Source organism: Scomber scombrus, chromosome 8, assembly GCF_963691925.1.
Source record: "Scomber scombrus chromosome 8, fScoSco1.1, whole genome shotgun sequence".
Classification (NCBI taxonomy): domain Eukaryota; kingdom Metazoa; phylum Chordata; class Actinopteri; order Scombriformes; family Scombridae; genus Scomber; species Scomber scombrus.
This window is the reverse complement of record NC_084977.1, coordinates 9,230,583-9,253,381: the sequence shown is the minus strand read 5'-3', so window position 1 is coordinate 9,253,381 and position 22,799 is coordinate 9,230,583. Positions and strand designations below refer to the sequence as shown.

General features: G+C 39.5%; 2 protein-coding genes across 2 annotated transcripts; both read right to left on the bottom strand.

The window, feature by feature from the left end:
* Positions 1 to 5: 5 nt before the first annotated feature.
* On the bottom strand, positions 6 to 6,754 carry rabggta (Rab geranylgeranyltransferase subunit alpha). Its single transcript, XM_062423977.1, has 17 exons — positions 6,654 to 6,754; positions 6,265 to 6,304; positions 5,987 to 6,097; positions 5,214 to 5,338; positions 4,917 to 5,104; positions 4,518 to 4,775; positions 3,959 to 4,042; positions 3,745 to 3,827; positions 3,541 to 3,636; positions 2,744 to 2,849; positions 2,601 to 2,652; positions 2,431 to 2,519; positions 2,185 to 2,273; positions 1,968 to 2,084; positions 1,751 to 1,864; positions 1,501 to 1,588; positions 6 to 735 (listed from the first exon to the last, which is right to left on the bottom strand). Exons 2-17 carry the CDS (start codon positions 6,265 to 6,267, stop codon positions 587 to 589), a joined length of 1,752 nt encoding a protein of 583 aa, XP_062279961.1. The 5' UTR covers positions 6,268 to 6,304; positions 6,654 to 6,754; the 3' UTR covers positions 6 to 586.
* Positions 6,755 to 8,588: 1,834 nt separating this feature from the next.
* On the bottom strand, positions 8,589 to 22,743 carry LOC133984755 (GTPase IMAP family member 8-like). The gene is made up of 11 exons (XM_062424221.1): positions 22,606 to 22,743; positions 20,101 to 20,139; positions 19,698 to 19,962; positions 18,472 to 18,750; positions 18,023 to 18,286; positions 17,887 to 17,928; positions 12,136 to 12,852; positions 10,353 to 11,048; positions 9,131 to 9,910; positions 8,885 to 9,031; positions 8,589 to 8,764 (listed from the first exon to the last, which is right to left on the bottom strand). Exons 1-11 carry the CDS (start codon positions 22,741 to 22,743, stop codon positions 8,589 to 8,591), a joined length of 3,543 nt encoding a protein of 1,180 aa, XP_062280205.1.
* Positions 22,744 to 22,799: the final 56 nt, after the last annotated feature.

Below are 22,799 nucleotides of genomic sequence, written 5' to 3'. Positions count from 1 at the left end.
AGTGACACAATGTGTGCTGTTTTATTACTGGATCTGTGACTTACTGTGCAACAGTATTGTGTCATATATTAAATGTTTTACACAACCTTTTAAAAAAAATGTATATGAGTACTATGCAATATGCTCTAATCATCAGTTAGAAGCTTTTCTTCAAATTCAACCGTTTTAAAGCTTATAGAAGCAATAAGCCAGCGTTACTGCACACCAATCCATATACAGTCAGTTTAATCCATTATCAGGGTTTTAGCATGCATTTGGGTGTGTTGTATTATTAAACATCCGTACGCACACAGAGAAGAAATGCAACATTGGTTATTACGCACTCATACACACACACACAGACATAAATCTGTATTTTTCATTGACGGTGTTAGAGAGGTCTCTGACATATGCTTTGAAGCATCATGCATTCAGACCCTCGGGGGTCGGTGTGATTGACATTCTGCCAAAACAAGTGGAACAAACAGAGTCACAAGACACTTGGAGAAACACCCACTTGCTCTTTCACAAACAAACACGCCCAAGAGTGTGACGGACAACCGAATGACGGGACGATGGTGACAGAGATTTCCGCCCCTCCGTCTGATCAGAGCAGGAGGTCTGTGACTGAGGGGAACAGCTCGGCTAATTCCGACTCGATATTGGCGGTCTGAGTGACGGGGTTGCCACGGAGATCAAGGCGTTTCAGCTTGGGGCAGGTGGCCAGCGGCTGCAGATCTGCCAGTGTAGATATTTCTGTGCGTTTGGGTTAATGAAAAAGCCTGTGTGTCCTGTGGTGAGTAACATTAGCAGAAATGAATAGAAAGGAGGCGTGATGCACATATTCAGTGCTCCCAACACTGGTGCAAAAGTAAGATCCAAATGTTAAATATGACATTGGGATTTTAATTCATTTTTCTAAATATAAAACTGAGGCCAAACTACAGACATGCATTCACTGCAATTGGAATTCTGCATTCATTATAGAAAAGCCCCTTGACTATATTTTCAGTGTAGTAACCTGCAGACCTCATTAATTCCTCACAAGTGTATCAGGGGAAGTGAAGTGTGAAGGGGAAGGAGTCTGCAGTGATGATGTGTGGTTAAGTGTCTCTTCCCTTTTTAATGATGCTGTTTGCGCTGTGAAATTGTGGCGCTGATTTTATTTACTCTGTCGCTAAAAACAAACACAAATTATTCATGCGTGGAGCTGAAGAGGCTTGTTACTGCTGCAATTTCCAAACTCCGTAAACACAACCTTTGTGTGTCTTTTACATCACACTCTTCACACATCGTAAGCTGCTAGCACACTCTTTACACTGGGTTGTTTTGCTGCATTGAGCCCTGCGCACTAAGAGCTGATTCACACATTTCTTGAGTCACTAACTCTGTGAGAGGAGGGTAGATACTTTATAAAAAATTGAACCCTAGGACAGTGGTGCGAGAGGATTAACACTGATCCAAAAAAGGATGTTCTCTGACAAACAAACTCATGAATATAAATCTTTGCTTTAAGGATACTATTATTCTTCAAGAGGACCTCTTCCAGTTTAGGAAGGTGATACACTCCTTCCAGGTTTTCTATGGAGTTGTTATCAGCCTCCAAGACCTGTAAGCAGAAATAAGTCATTTTAATCACACATACTGCAGAAAAAGGAAATCATTTTATATCAGTCCTGCTTTAATCAACCAACTGAGGTACACACAAAAACTAAAGAGAACCACTGTCCAGATAGGACAGATAATTGGAATTGAATTTCAACTTTATCACCTCCAGGCACTGCAACATGGCAAACTGAGGGGGAAGCCGCTGCAGCTTATTAGAGGACAAATTGATGTGGGTAACCAATAACAGCTGGTCCAGGTGGCATAAAGTGGTCAGGTTCTGTTAGAAAAGAAGTACAGAAATGACTTTTCAGAACATCCCTACATGATAGACAGGATTCCATGAAACCAAATAGGATTTTGTGTCGTTATTCTGAGCCAACCTTGTCAGAAATACTGAAGACGCGCACTTCAGCATACTCCATTTTCAGAATAGTGTTTTCAATCATAAACTTGCTGCACAGGTCACTGTAATAGGCGGAGCGCATGGAATCCACTTCCTGAGGGAGAAAATGAGTGTTCAATCAAAGACCTGCACCTTTATTGTATGCAAATACATTTTCTAATCATTGCCATAGATTGTAAACAGTTGGTGCTGACTTTGAGTGTTTGGAAATGAGCGAGTGTCTCCTTTTCATATCCCAGGGGGTCTAGTGCCCTCATCAGGAGGATAATGGTCAACAAGCACCCTGCCGAGACAATGAGGAGAGTTCAGTGACTGTGTGAAGGGATCAGCAGCAGCAACAACAGCAATACTCACTCTGAGGTGTTTATATGCAAGAGGTCTACAATTAAGCTCTGTGAAACTCAAGGATGTGTGGTTGTAATAACTTTGAAAGAACCTACACTTATTAAGTGGCTCCAGTTCTTGTAGCTGGTTACATGACTGTAGCTCGGACTGTAACACCGAGGTCTTCTCTACTGAGAGTTCACTCCTACAGAAAAAGAGCACAATCCGTATTTAGTCTATAAAGAAGCCCCCCAAAAAACAACGTGCCATGCCGCCAAAACTGTACCTGAAAAGTTCTTGATCAGTGGCAGAGTCACGACACCAACTCTCGCTTCGACCTGTGGAAGTGAGAAAAAACAACAGTTGATAAAGATGTGTAATTCAGCCCTCAAGAGAACAAGGCTTGTAAAGAAACATGACATGTGTCACCTGTATACAGAGCACAGTCTCTATGAATGTGTTTTTCAGTCCAGTGCACAGTCAGATTGTGCTCATTTGAAATGTCGCTTGTCGTTCCAGGAGGAAGGTCACAGATCTGAGCCAGCGTTAAGGTTAACAAAGAAGAAAAATAAGGAGGATTTATTCCACAAGTGAGGGGGAAGAGTTCAAACCCAAAACAAATTGGCCATCTTTAAAAGAACTACAAACCCACCCACGTACACGGCATGAGTGTGCATATTAAGTTCATGGCTCGCTTCCAGTTTCAATACAGAAAACTTTAAGAGCTATGGACAGGCATAACTAACAAAAGTAAATCTATGAAAAACAGTCCTTTAGATAAACTAGCCTTTAGCAAGTTGAAAGCTAGAGAAAAAGCTAGTTAGTGGACCTTGAGTGGGATTATTTAGAGAATTCCAAAAATCTACTACTATAAAATATAAACAATCTTTGGAATTAAATCACTCAAAAACATATTTAGCTTGTTCTCAACAAAACATGAGCTTGCAGATTCGTCTGGTTCCCTGGCAGGTACTTTGTGTCACTCTGCCTTGACATCTCTAAAAAAAATGATACAATCGCATTCCATTCAAGTAAACTGATCAAACTATGAAGGTGAAAGACGCTCTCTTTCTCTTCAATCACATACCTTGACATCTTATCAGCATGTGGAATGTGACGAATGATGAGAACATAATGTTAAACCAGTATTGTGTTCAATCGGCAGCACACAGCGACAGTCGACAATACTGTTGGTGGAAATTTCATATCATGAAAGAAAAGGATACCCAGACAGGGCTGTGTTTAAAGCGAGGATGGACGCTCCTCCACTCCACTCTCTGGGGCTGACCGTCGAGCACCAGCAGCAGCCCGACCGTCTGCGCCTGACAGAAGCCGCACAAGAAGGAAGGTTGTCGAGTCAACACGGTGCACTACAAGGGTATAAGATGAAGAAACAGCTTTTTCTCATAAGGATAAGTGAAGACACTCACATTGACAGGCCTAGAGAAGGCAACAGCAACTCTCTCCTCATCCCGACTGACGTACACACAGCTTATCATCTCTTCACGTTCCGCTGTAAAAAAGAGAAAGAAGTTAAGTTTGAGCAAACTCAAAATGTAATAAATGATGATTTGCATATTCATAAAATATGGATGTACTTCCATAGATATTTGAACATACAGACACCACTACAGACATACACACCTCTGCCAAGCAACCAGCGATAGTAGAACCAAGCACTCTGGTCGTTGGGGTCGGTGAAGAAAGCATTCTGTACAAGCTCATATTCTGGTAGAAAAAGTTCAAATGTGATCAAATTACACAAAAGACATCACTTGCAGAACAGTACAGTTTACAGTAGAGAATTATTCAGAAATCCTGTGACCCACAGGATTTCTGAATAATTCTCTAAATGTCAGCCTCTAGCTGCAACCAACCAAAAACCAGAGCAGACAAGGAGAGAATTAAAAAACGAATTAAAAAAACAAAACAACTGAATGACTAGTATTATTTTAGAAAATAAAGAAAACAGCAGTTATTCATATTAGAGCTGCATCTTATTAATATATCAAAACGGACCTTTTTTATATAATGATATGATATGATGATATGACTTCTTTTCCTGTCCCATCCCAGTCAAATGATGAGTAGTGAAAATCTGTCTATAGCTTACTTCAGAATCAGACTGCCCCCTGTCTGTTGCTTTTGTGTATTACTGACTAGATAACCTGCCCATTCAACCTGGCTGAGTTGTTAAGTTTACCTTTGAGTAGCTGCTCCTCACAGACGCGATGGGAGTGGGTTTGCGGAGAAGGTGGAGGGGAGGACTGGGGAGGCTTGTGGCAAGGTGAGGGAGGTTCAGGGGACTCGGGGTGGAGCAGTGGCAGCAGGGTGCTGCGGTAATGCCAGCTGGAGTAGTTGGAGAAGTTGGAGCCAATAAGACAATCGGTAAAACCCAACTCCTGATCCACAGGCACGCCAGACATCTTCACAACCATCCGGCGATAATCCCAGCAGTGAACTGGTCAAGATAAGAGAATACAGTATGAGACATGGAGGGAAATAGTGGGTTGGCATTCCAAATCTAAAAAAATGCAGATTTCTCCAAATCCACTACACTTTTTAATACTTAACATCCTTCATTTTCTACTCCATTACTCACAGTTGCGGTCATCCAGGCTGAGGCAGCGATCACACAGGCTCAGTTCTCGGGCCCAGTCCGGTCGAGGCAAGCGGGCCGAGACCCAACCTCGATGGTGCCAGCTGCCGTAGGACTTTGGGTTCACCTTCAGGCAAGACTCCAGAAATGACAGCTCAGCCTCGTAAATCTTTTGCACTTCATCCTCTTCTCTGAAGCGGATATCGAGAAACAAAACTGTTATTACTGTGTCATATCTCAGATATTCAAAAAGTGTTGTACTGTGAATCTGCACGACAAAATAAGTGGTAATTATCTAACTTCACGGTCTCTAGGTGCATGAGAATCTCTCTTCTGTAGTTCCAGAGGGTTGCGAAGTCAGGATTGGATGACAGCAGCTGCTGGGTCAACTGGAGGGCCTCATCATCCCAAATACCTTGCTTCCTCTGTCATACAGGACAAAGCAGAGTATGACGCAAATGCAAAGAGCAGCAGACAGGCACACAAGAAGGACATGAATGAAATTAAGTACCTAACAAATCTGAAACTGAGTTTGTTAAACATCTAATACTGTACTTTAAATGTCATATATCTTAGAGACTACCATTTAAAGGATGAAGCTGGTGTTATTCTACATTATTCTAGTCTGTCTCGTAATATTTTCAGCCTAGAGTCCATTTGTTTTTGCTGAAGAAATAAATCTTTCAAAAGAGGTCAATGGTACGTGGATTTAATTACTACAATAGCAGGGCAAACAGGAGGAAATGATGTATTTATTGGGGACTATTTTCAGCAGAAGATTTGGTAGTGCTAGTGAGTATTTGCACCATCAGTATGGTGTATGTGGGATTGAATCTAAATTAATTACAGTGCCCATGTTCATGGTCATGAAGAAACATGCTACCCTGTGTCACAGTGATGTGTTTTTGAACTAGTTGGCAGAGGAAGAAGCTACATTAGGCTTTGGATACATAGACATCACTTGTTATGGGGATACACTACAACTGTTTCTATGGGATTTAAGAAAAACACAGGACATTATCAGCCATATCCTTTGAAGTGTATTGTTAATTGTGTTGTGTTGTCTAAAGGACCTTAGAAAAACAGGCATCCCGTGCAGCTACATATATCTTCAGTTTCTTCTCTCGCTCCTTTCTTTTCTCCTCCTCCTGCTGGGCTGTGGTTTTAATCTTCACTCTACCATGCTGTCAAACAACGAAAAAAGAGGGGTTAGTACGGTAGGTACACCTCACTTTGCTGTTAGTAGATTATTGTAAATAATTAATTACTCCATACACAATATGTATACTGTATGAATGCAGTGAAGTAGGCTAAATTCAAATAGAAAAGGAATAAATAATGAATCCCTTACCATGTTTTATGATTGTGAAGGAGACTTTCCCAAGATAAATCTGCATGTAAGGCACATAAAAGGTGTTATTCAGTGTTAGGCCTGAATAACGTGTTTATGACACAGAGAGCTGACAGCCTCGCACAAAAAGTTATGACAAGTCCGCATTATTAGCGCTGACGGTAGCTGATCACCAGTGTTTAAGTATTCAGGCTTTATTAAAGTTAAAACAACGAACACAAACACAACAGAGTTTGATTTTAGCTAGCTAATTAGCTCCGTTGTCAGTAAACAACACTGAGCTCATTCAGTCCATTCAAACCAGCACACAACAGTCAGCGGCGATACAACATACATTTACATTGCAGAGAAGCACTAACACTGCATTACTTATCCTCTGAAATACATACCTGTGCGGTTAGTTGGCTTGTTTTATGTTTATTCAGTATACTGTTTGATTTGTCATGTCACTATCAGGATTTCTAACGACTACAATTGGTCTTACTTCCGGCTTGTGAAAGTGACGTCACACAGAGCGGCGGATTGTTGCCGCTTGTGGCCCTCTAGTGGAGGAAATAGAAAACAGCAGAACTATTCAAGTTTGGTGTTATATCAACATCTATTTTTAATACTGGTTCATAGTGGAGGTGTTAAATACTGTTTGAAGTCCACGAAAAGCACAGAAAGGCTGTAAATTACATTACAGAGACACACATCCGCTAAGGAGCCTCGGTAAGAGTGAAATGTAGCTGTTAACTAACTAGCTAAATATTTTCTAATACACAGAGCAAGTTTTCTCAAATAGTTTAAGCTATGCATTTATGTGTTTTCTATGGAAGCCCATAAGCCAATGTAATGTGAAAAAAGTAAGTAATTATAATGATCATTTTGGAGGTAGTTTCAAAACAGCACATTGTTTTACCATTGGTGATGATAGTGCATACAAGTAAAAACAAGTTGAAAGAATATTTATTTTTTCTTTTCTTATCTTTCCTCTTTCAAAAAATTGCAGGAAAACAGGATCAAATCTTTACAGCACATCTGTGTTCATAATGACACAAGTATGGAAAGTTTCTTCCCTAAGCCAGCAGAATAGAGAGAAAGTAGATAGAGAGGTCACTGACACTGTGCTTGGAAACAGATTATTCATGTATTTATTTGTAAGATAAATATATCTGATATCCAAAAGAGCTTTTAGGGGCATCGTACAAATGTCCTTTTTATTGAAAAAATTATAGTTGATGGATGAAGGTAAGTGATGGAGGCCAAAATCCACCATGGGCCTAAACAGGCATGTTTGTGCAAAAATGCATTTAAAGTTAAATATGAAGCTTATATGAGGCTTCAGCAGTCTGAGTTAGTCATATCTGCCACATTTACAGCCATTTTAGCATCAGACAGTGTTTCCTTGTTGAGTTGTGGTGGATGTATAGTAACAAAAAGAGGGACAACTGGGCATTAATTGATTTGCCATATAAAAAATAAGTATAGAAAAATACATTTCAACTCAACACAAAATGGGCAAATGCAATATCCAAGCTCCAAACTGTACATAGAAGTCATTTTATTTGAATTAATCAAGAGAAAAGTAATAAATACATTATTTGTTTTTGCTATAACAGTAATAGAAATAGAAGCAGGGCCTGACCCCATCTAATAAGATCAGGTCACGTGACTCAACTGATATTTTAATTTCAAAATGCACATCACTGAGTCAAGCTCCACACCTCATGTGTGTTTTGCTAATTTAGTGAGTGGGAGTTTGTTCCTTGTGGAAAATGTCCAAAGGTTAAATTGCAAAGATTTAATCCTTCTTTTTAAAAAGAGAAATAAAACGAATTTTGTGATACATTTTTATCATCTCAGTTTGGAAACACTGTACCCTCACATGAATACAAATCAAGAGAGCTGCTTCCAGATTGTCCTCTCTTCACCCAGAATTACCTTCTCTGGCAAATGAAATAAAGCAATCACATCAAAACACAGACAACGTTAAAACATTATAAATTATAAACCCTCCATTATAAACATGTTTTTCTACATTATAAGTATTGAAGGACTTGCCTGACACAGTTGATGAATACACAATATAAGCTTAACAAAAACAGTATTAGATCCCAATACATTGTACAAATGTTCATGATCAATATTGTTTCACTTCCACACCAAGATTTATCTTCCAGGTCCAGAGATCAAACTGACTCAGCCTTTTTCTGCAACCTCACTGCCCCCTCATTATGATTTCATAGTACTGATTCTTCCATTATGTATAATTTAGGCCTACCCTGAATGCAAATTCTGCATCGCTACAATGCATTTTTATTATATACTTCTCTAGAGATTATTTATTCAGCAATATCAGTGTAAAGCTCTTCATGTGGTATCACAGATCTGTATCCTGACGACTGGGAGAAGTTGAGGGTCAGCTGGTTGTCTACATTTGTGCCAATCTTAAGCGTGGACAGCCAGTTCAGAACTTTATCAAAGTTACTAGTTGATTTTTTCTTGTATGATGAAGACTCTGCGACTGATGGTGCTGGACTGTCTCCACTCACTGTAAATAAAAAAAAAACACAAAGTGACGTTATGCTTTGTACTATTGTGAATGCTTGAGAATATAATAAAATAAAATACCTACTGCTGGGGATCAAGAATCCCTTGCTGTTTCGAAGAAGGTCTGTGGATTTCATAATGTCCTTATCCAGCTTTTCAATTTCCTGAGTCAATTTTGCATCAATGATTTCCTCCTTCCTTTGACCAACTGCCTTAGCTTTGATTTTGGCACCAACTAGCAAAGGATCATTAGGACAAAAGATTAAAACAATAGAATATTTATACAGTGAAAACAACAATAAATGTGTTGTCACCATCACAACCTAATACTCACTCAGTGACTTTGAAGCACTTGTTGCTTGTGTTCCACGGACATCAGCTTGCAGCTCATGGAGTTTTTCCCTGAAACCCATCATCAGCTCCAGCTCTCTTCTCCTGTACTCCTGCTCCAGTCGTTGCTTCAGTACATTCTTGAGATCCCGCCTCTTGGACTTCTCCTCAATTCTCAAGTGGATGTCCTTCATGTCAGGGCAGAAGAGCTGGCCGCTGTTCCCTGACACCATTTCCTCGATCTTCTCAAACAGCTCGGTAACCTGACTCACATCCTTTTTCTTCATGTTATTCATGACATGGTATCTGTTTTCACATTTGTCTACCAACCACCGGAGAGCACTGTGCTCCCTCTCAATGTGCTCTTCTATGGATCTATCTGCCAGTTTGTCTCCGTATGTGAACACAACCATGGTGTGTTTCCAGACACTGGCATCAAAGAGGTCCATGTGTTCCTCCAGGGCAGCCTGCTGAACTTCTCTGAAAGTCAGGTCCAAGGGAACAACCAGCAGAACAGCATGAACCCCTGATGGACTCAACGTGAAACCTCTGACAATTTCTTTGTCTGTCTTTTCAGTGCAGCGAGAGAGCTTCTTCCACCAGCCCAGGGTGTCGATCACTGTGACTTTTCTGCCAGCAACATCTGCCTCATCCACCTGACATTGCTCGTTCTCACAGGTAGGGAACACTTCTTTGCACAGGAGGTTATTTCCTGTGGCACTCTTTCCAACTGCCTTTTGACCAAGTATCACAATTTTCAGCTCTTGTAACTTATTTCTGGAACCTGAGAAGAAAACAGCCGTCATTGTAGGGTGAAAGACACAAAATAATAAACAATCAATTTCAAACTGTTATTCAAGCCCAGTAGGTTAATTTTAATTTTTACAAAAAGATTCCAGTTATAAATAGTGAATATTTGAGGCCGATCTGATATGAATATTGGAATTTTAAGAATAAACAACAATGTATTAGAAAATATTAACAGTAATTAACAGTAATTAGTAATTTCTTATTAACCCTTGTCACTATGGTCTTGGAAATGGTGATAAATGGGTGTCATCAATCACCTCTGATAGTGCTTCACCGGATTGGTACTTATTGTAGGGCTATTGTATTGTGTTGTATGTATTTCTGTATTTCTGTGGTATCTTGTAGTGTGGACACAGCTCTGACAGTGGCGGGCTAATTTACTTGAGATACTAATCCTAGATGACTCTGGACCATACCTCTAAGGCTTTTTCTTTTGGCCTTGACTTGACTTTCCCTCAGTCTTGCTCCTTTTTCCACTCGTGTGCATTTCTCCTCAATGGTCAAAATGATCTGCTCATCTGGAACAAAATGCTGCCAATCATTTTCAGCTGTGGTCCCGGTGATTTTCTCCAGCAGCTCTGTGATCTGAGTGCCATCATCTGTATTTTTGTTATCAATGACATGATATCTGTTACCACATTGTTCCACCAGAGACTGCAAGGCCTTTCCTTCGCCCTCGATGTACTCCTCTATGGAGTGTGCTCCCAGCCAGTCTCCTCTGGTGAAAACTATAATGGTGTGTCTCCACACTCCTTCTCCGAGAAGATCCACGTGTGTTGTCACTGCATCTAAATGTTTTCCGTTGAAGGATGCATCTGCATCTATCACCAGCAGGAAAACATGGGGCCCAGGGGGGCACAGGAACATGCTGCGCATCACTTCCTCTTTGATCATTTCTGGAGTGTCAGACATTGGGAAGCCTTTCCACCAACCTGGTGTGTCAACAAGACTTATTTCAGTTTTACCCACAAAACCCCGCCGGGCCACCGAGTGTGCCGTTCTTTTTCCATCCTCTTGTTCTTTGATTCCTAAGATGGTGTTCCCCACGGAGGTTTTCCCAACACTTCGACTTCCCAAGAGAATCACCTGGAGTTTTTGGATGGGTTTCATTTCTTCTGTTATCAAACAAGACAAAGCTTTATTAGTCATAGACCTTACAACAATTTATTCAAACTACCAAACAACTAATGAATACAGGGAGCCTTACTAATATATTAGCGTAGATTTTAAAGGGAAATTATTTTAATTATTTGGGCATTTCATTTGAATAATTCTTTTTTTTTATTTATTTTTTTACAAGGGCTTGTATATGTTACAGTTAACAGTAAAGTGTAGTTACAATAAGACATTTAAATTGTGATGAATAATAATCAAATTAGCATATTGAAAAGTAAATTGGAGTCCTTCTTAATTGCCCGTTTATAACTAAGATTTTAATTTGAATTGGAAGCATTAGTGGTTATTTAACACATCTCTGATAAGTTTGTCTCTGCAGGCTTCTGGAAAGGTGGCCAATCAGAACTGAGTGGGCTCATTGGGAGGAAGGCCTTAAAGAGACGGGAGCTAAGACTGCCTGTTAGAAGCAGAGGCTGAACTGAGGGGCTGCACAAAGGGCCACTGAACTGTGAATCATGTAAACCTATTTTAGCGGAGTGCCAGAATAAGAATACAGAGTTGTAAACGAGCATAATAGGTCCCATTTATTGGTAGCGATACACATTTTTACCATCCTATAAAATATCAGTTACTTTTGGAAACTGATTTGATTTTCATAGATTTCTTCTTTTTGTTCTTCATTTGCAAACTCTTTTATTAATCTATTATTTCCATATTTTCCAGTTGTTTGTACCTTAATCCTTACTAGCTATCTATAAGATATTCCCAGGTCCTCAGTAGACAGTATGAAATGTTTAAATGAATAATTTGATATTGATTTCGGAAATGTCCGTATTTGCTTTCTTGCTCAGAGTCAGATGATATGATTACCCTCACTACTTGAAACATGGGGAAGTAGTGGGCCAGGCTCTTCCCAAATATCATCCATTATGTCTCCTTGGTTGATCCATAAAAGTATTGATCTCATCTAACTTTCAGCAAGAAACCAAATATGGATATTTCCTGAATTGTCAAATCATTTCTTTAAGCTGTAAAAAACAATGTCGGAACATATATGACAGGTGCATCCACTGTCACATTTACCTGGAATGAGTGCTTTCATTTGCTGTCTTTGTTCCATGGCCTTCTTCCATCTCTCTTCTGCCCTTTCAGCCACCTCTCGCTGCTTCTTTTGAATGATATTCAAAGTCTGTTCATCTAACTCGTAGTAACCGCCGTTGTTGTGCCACACCATCTCATCTATCTTCTCCAGTAACTGTGTGACCTGAGGTGCGTTAGTCTTCTTGTTGTTGATCACGTGGTATCGGTTGTTGCACCTTTTGATCAACCACTTGAGTGCGTCTCCCTCGCTCTCGATGTGCTGCTCTATCATCTTCTCCCCGAGGAAATCCCCACAGGTGAACAGCACCATGGTGTATCTCCAAACACGCTCCCCCAGCAGCTTCATGTGCTCCTCCACTATCTTCCTCTCCTCCACAGAGAAAGCAGAGTCAATGGGAATAATAAGGAGGAAAGCATTTGGTCCAGGTGGACACTTTGAGGGATTGAGTTTAAATCTTTGTTTTTCCCCCTCTGGGATCTCTGTGAGGGAGAGGGAGCTATTCCATCCCGGAGCATCGACCACTATAAGCTTCCTGCCCTCGACTACCATATGTCTCACTTCACACTGAGCTGTTCGTGTTCGTCCACACTCAAACCTTTCCTTTGTGAGTATAGTATTGCCAGTGGAGCTTTTGCCAGCCCATCTCCCACCAATCAGGAGTAGCCTGCGCTCTGCCAGAGCGTTGCCCTTTTTCTCCCCTGAAAGACAAAGTTCACATTTGGACCAAATGTGCGGAAATGAGGACAAAATGTTGTTTTGTATAATTTTGTGAAACAGCATTTCATTTTTGGCTTGATGCATTTTGCAATGATCATAGAAACTTAAATAAAAGGAGGTCAGCACATTTTTTAAACTTGAGGAGGCCAATGTAATCTGTCAGTTCAAGTGAGACATTCAACAGAACCAGAGTGACAAGGTTATCACACCAGATGCCTCAGTTGCTTTAGATGACTGACAGAAGAGGGATGCTCTGGCAAACTTGCGCTGTCCCTCGGGGATTGTGTGACAGAGTTATTTTTATCTTTATTAATGCCTTTCATATGAGAGACGGGGTGTGAAGAATAACAGTAATATGAAACAAAACCGAAAACTGTGTAACATTTTTAGACTGACCCTGAACCAAAACAAATTATTAAAAGGAAAAAAGTAAAATAAGCTACAGAGATAAATGAGAATCAGCTGAGAATAACACATCACCTCCCACTGTCACATGTCCTGGGTGATTTGTGATTAAAAAAATACAATCCAAACAATACAAATGGTGACTAAAGAAAATGGACTTGTATGTTGTAATGTGGTATAACACAACCAAATACTTCTTTCTCCTTTTCTTGTTGTGTAAGTGTGATTCAGTGGATCTATGTTTAGAGGATGTACTTCGTGGTGACATTATATCATATAGTATTATGTTAAATTTTATATTGATCAGAACATTATAATCAAAAGAGTTCATAGGAATTCAGAATATTTTGTCCACTTAAATATACAGAAAAGCCAAAAGAAGCATTTGAAACTCATCTACACCACAAACTACAGCTTCAGAAGTTACTATAGAGTATAATCTGCAGTGTCAACAGCAGCATTTACGTGAGACTTTTGTATTGGCTTGCAAAGAAATGTAGAGGTGTTTCTATTTTTATCATCGGTGGTTACAGGAAACCATCGGGGTGTAGTTATGCCAGTAAGGAAGATGATTATTTTGCTAACCTGATGAGAATCAAATGTCCCACACGTCTGGCAAACAAAAAAACAGGTCTAACTTGTTTCATTTAGTTACAGTATCTCCAGGTTACATTCTTTCAGCTGTTGTTGTTTTCAGAGTATATTTAAAAACTGCTAAATGTAATTATTGTCATTATTTGACTGATGTGCATGAGAGTTGCATAAGAAATGATTAAGGTAAAGTAAATATCTACATATCGCTCACTATTTGCTGCAACAAGCTGATTTTATCTCAAAGCGAATCTGCATGTTGCGCAGAGCAATTTGTAATCTGAACATTATAAAGAATATACACGGTCGCTCATAAAGTTGGAATAATTTTGTTGTCAGACACATTCCTCTTTTTATTTTCTATTTATACACATCAGTAATCACCTTTTCCAGGTGCATTGAGATTGATCAATACAATTTTGAGAATATATACATCTATCAAGAATAAATCACATTTTCACAATCATTTCATGGAAAGGGGTAAAAAATATTTTATTCCAACTTTATGGGTGACCGTGTATGTTAGAAAAGTCAAAATGTATTCAATATAGCTTCCATCTTTTTTTAATAAAACACTAATAAAGCACTTTTAAGTATACAGCAACCAATTTATATTCAATTTTACTGTTTGATTAACTCACCAAGATTGTTTTCCATTTTTCCCCAGTCCCCGGTTGGTACCAACTGAACGAACCTCCCAAGGGCTCAACAGAGGTCAGTGTGGATGAATTCTGTCAATAGGTAAAATATTTTTAAGAAACAGGAGCTTGGGAATATTTTTCTCGTCTGTCTCATCTGAACAGTATCGACTGTATGCAGTGAGATAACAAAGTGAGCCACATAAAGGTGTGCCTAAGGCATTTTAAAACAGTGGTCTAACTGGTTTACCCACAATGTTTTAACTGAGAACTTTATTAAACGTGAACTGTTTGATGAAGTAAACCATCAGCTACAATTAATAACTAAACTGTGCAGAGGAAATCATTATTTTAAAACCTTGCTTTAGTTTATTCAGGGCGGATACAAATCATAATTGCATTAATGAACACAGTTCTAAGATGAAAAGTACAGCAGAAGTAACCTTTGCTCCTCTATTTCTTAGAGCAGAGCTCCACCTTCCATGTTAACACTACTCAGTTTCCTTAAGTTCATTTTGTTATAAAAACTGAACTCTGTCTGGGTCTCTTCAGTGACGTTATTGCAGAGGGCAGCAGATTTTCAGTCAACCCACGTACTACACACCATTGATAGATATTATTATGACACCAGAGATACCTTCACTGGACACTTCACATTACCTTTACCTAAAACCAATGTTTTAAAAAAAAAACTGGTAATGTAATTACAGGGAAAACTGAAACAAACTAACAACTACAGCTACAAACTACTTTTAAGAGGAATTAAGAATTATTCAGAAAGAAATCAGTCTAGATTATATATGATATTCTGTACGTGAAGGTTTATTATATTTGTGCTGCTAACTGAAGTAATGCTTCACTAGTGGTATTGTGCAGTTATATAGCTTACTAACGCTATTATTTGCTTTAACCATTCGCTGTTATTTTTTCTCTCATTTTTATTTCATTTTGTTCTCCATTGTGGATTGTCCATATTGTGAGGTTTGTGATGTTATGTCTTGTCTTGTGTGTGGACCTCAGGAAAAATAGTTGTTACTGTGGTGATAATTAATGAACATCTAAAAATAAATCATAACATAAAAACTCTTTCCTGATCAAAGCCCTTTCACCTCTCTGTGCCAAATCTTTGGGAAAACAAGAATTCTCCTTAAACCTGAAAGGGAAAGGGCATCATTTTGGCAGACTGACTGAGACTGCATGTAAAATTTAGATGGCACTAGATCATAATGTGTTAGTTCTTCTTTGCTCATACTTGTCTCTGCACACTGACTTATACTACTCATTATAAGAGTCCCTCCAGTGAAGTCCTCATAGATAAAGAAGTGAACACACTGACACAGCCAAGATTGAAACCTGATCAGAAATTGGTAGATTTGTTTTATCTTAAATTTGCTGCTCATAATGAAAAAAGGGAGAAAATAATTCACTCTCATCATATTCCTTTTTAGGCTTAAAGGCAATGAAATGAGGAAAAACTACATGGAAGCACTTGGAAATGAACTTAAAGGACCAGTGTGTTGAATTTAGTGGCATCTAGCAGAACAGACTTGGCAGAAATGGAATATAATATTTGTAAGTATGTTTTAATTTGTGTATAATCGCTTGAAAATAATAATTGTTGTGTTTTTGTTACATTTAGAATAAGCCTTTTATATCTACATAGAGAGTGGGTCTTCTTCCACGGAGCCTGCCTGTTTCTACAGTAGCCCAGAAAAGACAAACCAAACCAGCTCTAGAGAGGAACGTGAGTTTCACATCCACTGTAAGTTTTCCTAAATGCTTGGAAATGGAGGGTGAGGTGGGTATTTACTGCTAAATGCCACTAAATTCTACACACTGCACCTTTAATGGAAACAAAATATATGCTGCATTTTGTATGCATATGCATTTATTTTACAGTAAGACACTTCATTAAAGTTAAAACAATACAGTATATTCAAAGATGAGTCAGACAGTGTATCATGCAATCATAATTATCCTGACAGATGCATAATGAGTCTGGGTCCCTGTAAGAAATGGCATCATTTAAATACAGATCCTTAATTAGCATCCAGTGAATTGTGAAACTATAAACCAGTCTTTTAGTCAGCCAACTCAAGTGAAATAGATGACTATCAACGCTCAGAATGTGCACAGAAATTCTAGCTCCTGAACTTGTCTTTCCCCATAAAGACGCCCTCTAAGTTCAGCACAGCAAAGATTGGAGAGTGACGATATTAACCGAGGAAGGTAGAAAAACAGCCTACAGGTTGATGTTCAGGTTGAGGGGAGGAGTATAACATGTTCTTTGAACAACAAATGATATAGAAATTACAGCAGAGTTTTCTGGTGAGCAGTGAGCAGTATTCACTCCGTCAAACCAGGATATAAATGCTTATCCAGCAGATTGGACATCTCCATCCAGGACACGTCCCACTGAACTTCTGTCACATCCTGCTTGATGGCAGGAAGCGCTACTGCTGGGATATCCTCTTTGGAAAGTGGCCAACAACTACGGGTGCAAAACATCTGGTACCTTCACACAAATACAATCATCAGTGAACCATTTGCTCGACAGTCTGTTTGGCTTGTGATTCATGCCAGGATATTCACAGACATGCATACATTAATAAGTGAGAAGTGGGCTGAAGATTATATAGAAACTGTAACTGACCTGTAGTGACAAACTAGCCAAACTGCTAGAAGAGTGAGAAACAGAAGCACAATCACACATGAAACTATGATCCATTTCCAGGAGCCTGATGGGGAAAAAAGGCATTTTTGTTTACATGTGTCAAATTTAGGCAGTAACAGTAACAGCTCATTCAAAGCGTTGAAGAGGTATACAGAGAGATTAAGCACAATCATATTCTTGTTTTTTGTTTTTGTTTAGGCAAGACTTTTGGCCTAAACAATGTCAGCACTGTACCATAGAAATATAAGAAACAGTATTCATCAACTTTAAACTTCTATTTCTGATTTTTCTCAACAGGAACGAGAGGAATTTCAGTAATCAGTTACTGAATCAAGTGATTTTAGTGCTTTGTGGTGAAAAGGCCCGCGTATTAAAATCAAGCTATGTTTAGATAAAAATAAAGGTGTTTTTTTTAGACATAACAGTGAAATGAAATATAGTCAGTGACTGCAGTGTCTTGTATCACACATTAAAAAAAATCTATTTGGTACAATTCTCTGTATACTGTTAAATGTCACAACATATCAGCATCTGAAAAAATATTCCTAGCAAATGTAGCCCCAAATCACCAAACAGTGTTTAATGGGTTACATTTCTTGGTGCCACTTTCTAATAAAAAGCATGCAGGCATTCTTTTTACTTGAAATCATTGAGTATTCCATACAAAACAAGTGAATTAATGTATTCACATAAAATCACAAGTTTACCTTGAATGGATGGTGCTGTCCCATATGTTGATGTCGAGTTACCTAAAAGACATAACAAGTACATCTTGAAGTGATCCACTTTCGCTGATGCTAAAGATAATGATCATTATTATCATTAAAGGGCCAGCAAGCAGACCTTGTTCAGGTGCGACTGATAACCAGCTCTCAGGGCTCTCCATCTTTCTGTCCTTGGCGACACATTTATAGAAACCCTCGTCTGCTTTTGTCACATTCTCAATAGTCATCTCTGTTACTCCTTTTGAACTTAAAGTGCCAATTTCTTCACCGTTTTTGAAAAACGTTGTGTTACTTTTGTTTTCTTTCAAGTACTGACAGGATAAGACCACATTACCACCCTCTGGCACAGGGAAGGCAGGAGTCTTCAAGATGATGGCTCCATCTGTGAGACAAGACAGTAGACATGATTAGCAGACAAACAGCTTCACACATACTCCTCTGTTCTGATGTTTGTTTCAAATACAGTCCTCACTCTCTGTTTAGACCATAGTTTGCTTCTTTTTTTGGGGGGTATTTTTTCTCCTAGTTTCTCCGGTTTCTTTAACGCCATGATTACACAAAACTCACAGCTTACTATGATGTTGACTGCGTTGCTGCGGCCCTCAGCACCCACACACCAGTACAGTCCAGTGCTTCTATTGGAAGCAGTGAAGATACACCCATCAGGCCCCCAGCGTGGCGAACACATGTCAGGGGGGAAGTCTTTGGTCTTCGCTCTACGGCCCTGAGGTAAGTACTTGAGTATCCAGCCTGAGGAGTTAGTCTGGGGGCACCGCACGGTGAAATGCTCCCCTCTGAACATCTGTCGGGTGTTGGGGGTCAAAGTTAGTGAGGGAGGGGGTAGCTCTGGAGGTGAGAGATGGATGGAGAGACACAGTGAGAACATGATAAGAATTTAAAAAGAAGACAATCAGAGATGCATCAATTGACACGTTTCATCTTGAACTTTTATCCTTGCATCTGATAACTGTAAATGCACTGGATACTCTGTCTGGCTGCATACTAATAGGTCACAGGTATTCACAAATGTGTGTATAATCACAACAGTTTATGTTCATATTATCACTATAACTGTCTTTATCCCAGCAACGTACAGTGGTGAGAGATGAAGAACACCTTGTACTCAACAGCACTGCTTGAAAAAGCAGATTGTACACTGTATACTGAGACATAAGGTACTGTGCAATGCTGCTTGAGCTGAATGAAATCATTTTTTACAGTAGTTATTGGATTGACCCAGAAGAGATTTTAGTTTTTTTGTGTGCTGTACAACAGCAAGTTAAAGAAAGACGTGTGTGATATGGTTAGTTTATATTAGACTCAGTACTTAACCAGCAAATATTGTGCAGTGTACCATGCGAATTACAGCAACCAGGCTAATTAACTGCAACAATGAATAATAAATTACACCAATAAGTGTAATGAATAAGTGATGTAGTATTACTATTATTACTACTAGTAATATAATCTTACAGTTGCTAAAAACAAAATTTACATCTTAAAATCACTATTTGAAATGTGTAAATGCTCAGTGTAATCACATGGATAGATGAATTTACACACTTCTGAGTGAGGGTTACTGTTAACCAGTGACCAAGAATAAGTCCGTGGTTGTTATGAATATGAATTTTGAGGTCAAACCAATGTAACTGTGGCTGTATATGTGTTGCTCCGTAACTTTTCACTTATCTTGGACTAAACAAAGTAACCTTTCCACCGTCGTGCGTTGTCATTTGCATGTAGGAGAAACCGGATGCTGCGCTGCAGAGGATGTAGCTGCTGCTGCCTCTCACCTGACACACTGAGCGTGACCGGTTCGCTGAGGACCTTTGTTGTGGTGTTGCTGCTCCGACTCTCCACTTGGCACTGGTAGCTGTCCGCATCCTCCCTCGTTACCACAGTGATGGAGTAGCTGTCACCAGAGACCAGGTGCCTGGGGTTCGGGGTCTGAGCAGCCTGTGTTTTAGGCCTTAACCAGCTATACCTCAACACATTACTGGAGTTTGACTCCACGGCACACCGCAGCAACACCCACTCGCCGAGATAGATGGTTGACCCCTTTGGCCACACAAACACACTGACCTTCAAAACATCTGCAGGAAGAGAGACACTCCTTTTTTTTTCATGCTTGTCGCTAAATATGCTGGAGGAGTGTGTGTATGTGTGTGTGTGTGTGTGTGTGTGTGTGTGTGTTACCTTTAGATGTAGCAACTTGGAGAACAAATGCTGCCCCACCTGAAACAGTGAGAAATGATTTTACACAAACACATTGAAAACACATGTCCTCTCATGTCCTCGCCATAACACAGATTGTTCCTGTCATAATTGTGGCATTGTGGGTTAAACCAACAATCTGCTCTGCCATTCAGGAGTAAAGTGTATGAAGATGAACGCCACAGGCAGCTCAGATGGTTTGTTCCCAAATGGCAGCATGCCAAATAGTATGTCATGGTCCACTGCTGATTTTGGAGATTTTGGATTACATAACCAAGACAATATATATATATAACATGAATTTGTGCAGGCAGATTTAATACATCCAACTTTACCAATTTGTTTCTATAACACATAAACACAAGCCATTGTTCTGCTGAGATGTTGCTATGAAAACAGACGAGCCATCCAAGCCTCATTCTTTACATAACACACAGTCATAGTACTGCCACACAGTGTGACAGAGGAGAACTTCTAATGAGACTGTTTAGATGGTTATCATCCCCATGGGAACAGAGGAATGTACACACATTTGCTGCATTTTCCTGTCAGACAACCAATACTGTACATACACAAGCACAGTAGTGTAACATGCAGTTTTTAACATAACTCATGGATGGAATAGCCAATGAAACTATTTGGCAGCCGACTCCAAATCATTTCCATTCGCCCTGTTAAGATTCCGGCTGGTGCAGATCATTTTAATTTAGCACTGTCTGAGACTCCCAGCTGCAGGCGAACAGCCCAGTACAATTTATGACCCTGCATACTGTACCATACTGATATCTGCATCAAATAAGACGGTACAGCTTTAGGTCTAAGTCAGCAGCACTCTGACAGCTGAATGCACACACTTAGACTCTGTTTTGTCCACCAGTAAAGAACTTTAAAAAAAATTACAACACACAGAATTTGATGTACTCTGATAGAGGCCTGTCTGAATGCAATCATTTAATAGAAAACAAATCGAGGCAGGTGTGTGTCAGTCAATCAGGTTTTATCTGTGATACTCACCCAGCAGTGAAGAGATAAGGAGGATGTTCATTTTGTCGAGGATTAAATGCCCAAAATTACATAACATGCAGACCCACTGCACAGTTTACAAAAAAAGAGAGAGTGACAATAATAGTGATTTTAAGATATCCAGGACTTAAAATTAAGTATATTGTCAATTCAAATTTGTTTTCCACAGCATTTCTATTTTTTTAAGGCTATGAGACAGAGAGTAATAGTATCTAGTCTGAGGAGTTTCAGCAGGATATCAGACAGTGAAAACCCCACACAGAGATGGTCATCTTGGTGGAGACATTTCCTTCCTCTGTCATCAGTTAACAGGCGGAGCCATCAGACAGCAAAGCACAGGCAGAGAGGTGAAGATCCCAAAAACTAAAGTTAAGACTTTATTTGCATTTCTAAATAAAACTTTTCTGTGAGATGTGAACATTTTGTTCGTCTTTTAAAAAAAACTCAATTTCCCCCCTGTTCGTTCTGTCCCGAATAGCAATGCTGCCGCTGTTTTGTATCTTGCCAATGCTGAAATCCAGTCCTGCATTCTCACATTTTTATTTATACATTTCTACTTGCTCAGGCTGTTGGTTTGTCTTTTTTCAGTCCTTGCTTGCTCTATTTATATCCTACTTTCCCTTCCCATATCCAATACTCGCTGACGTTGAGGCTTATTTTCTTTTTGTGGAGCAGTTTGTTTTATTCAATTTAATCCAATCAGTTGCAAATAGAATACATATTTGGTAAATAAAATGTAATTTATTTTTTATCACTTTTTTCTGTAGGACAATCAACACTGCAAGTCCTAGGATTACTGCTAGAAAGCAAATGTTTCCCGTCATTATCTGGGATGTATCAGTCATCTCTTTTACAGCCAAACTAGAATGTATTTATGTATGTTATTTAATTTAAATTAACTCTATCTGAAAGCAATAGTAAGGGGCCCAACTGAACATTAAAATAGGTTTCTCTTGCTGTAATCATTCCTCTTGTCCACACTGGCCATCAGAAGATCCCTTCATGATGCACTTACAGTTAAAGTGATGGGGACCAAAATCCACAGCCCTCCTTCTGTGCAAAAATGTATTTAAACGTTTATCTGAAGCTAATATGACCCTTCAGCCATTGAAATGTTTCAAATAAGGCAGACACCTTTCAGTGATAGTCTTTTTAGTGCGTAAGTCTCTCTTTTTGTTACTATACTTCAACTGTAGCTCAACAGGGAAACACTGTGGCAGATATCTACTTGATATGACTAACTCAGAATGCCGAAGCCTCACATAAGCTTCGAAGGAACTTTTAAATGCATTTTTGCACTAAATGACTGTTTGGCCACACCGTGGACTGCATTTAAAGGGGATCTTTCAAACCTGAAAAATTGTGACCCTATCCTTTAAACTTGCATGTGCTCTGTGATTTCACAGGTAACCACAGATGCCTCATTATCCCTCAGTGAGCTCCGCCTCCTCATCCTCCCTCCACCTCTGTGTCCCTCCCTCCACCTCCCGTCGCTCCCCACATCCAGCCTCCCAGCATCCATAGGGTTTCTTCCAGGAAGCGCGTCGGGTTGTCGGATGCTCTGCTGGAATGCCTGCGAGAGAGACCACCGTTTTTGTCCATTTCTGAAAGAGAGAGAGAGAGAGAGCCATTGGGGAGGAGGTGAAGGAGAGGAGGAG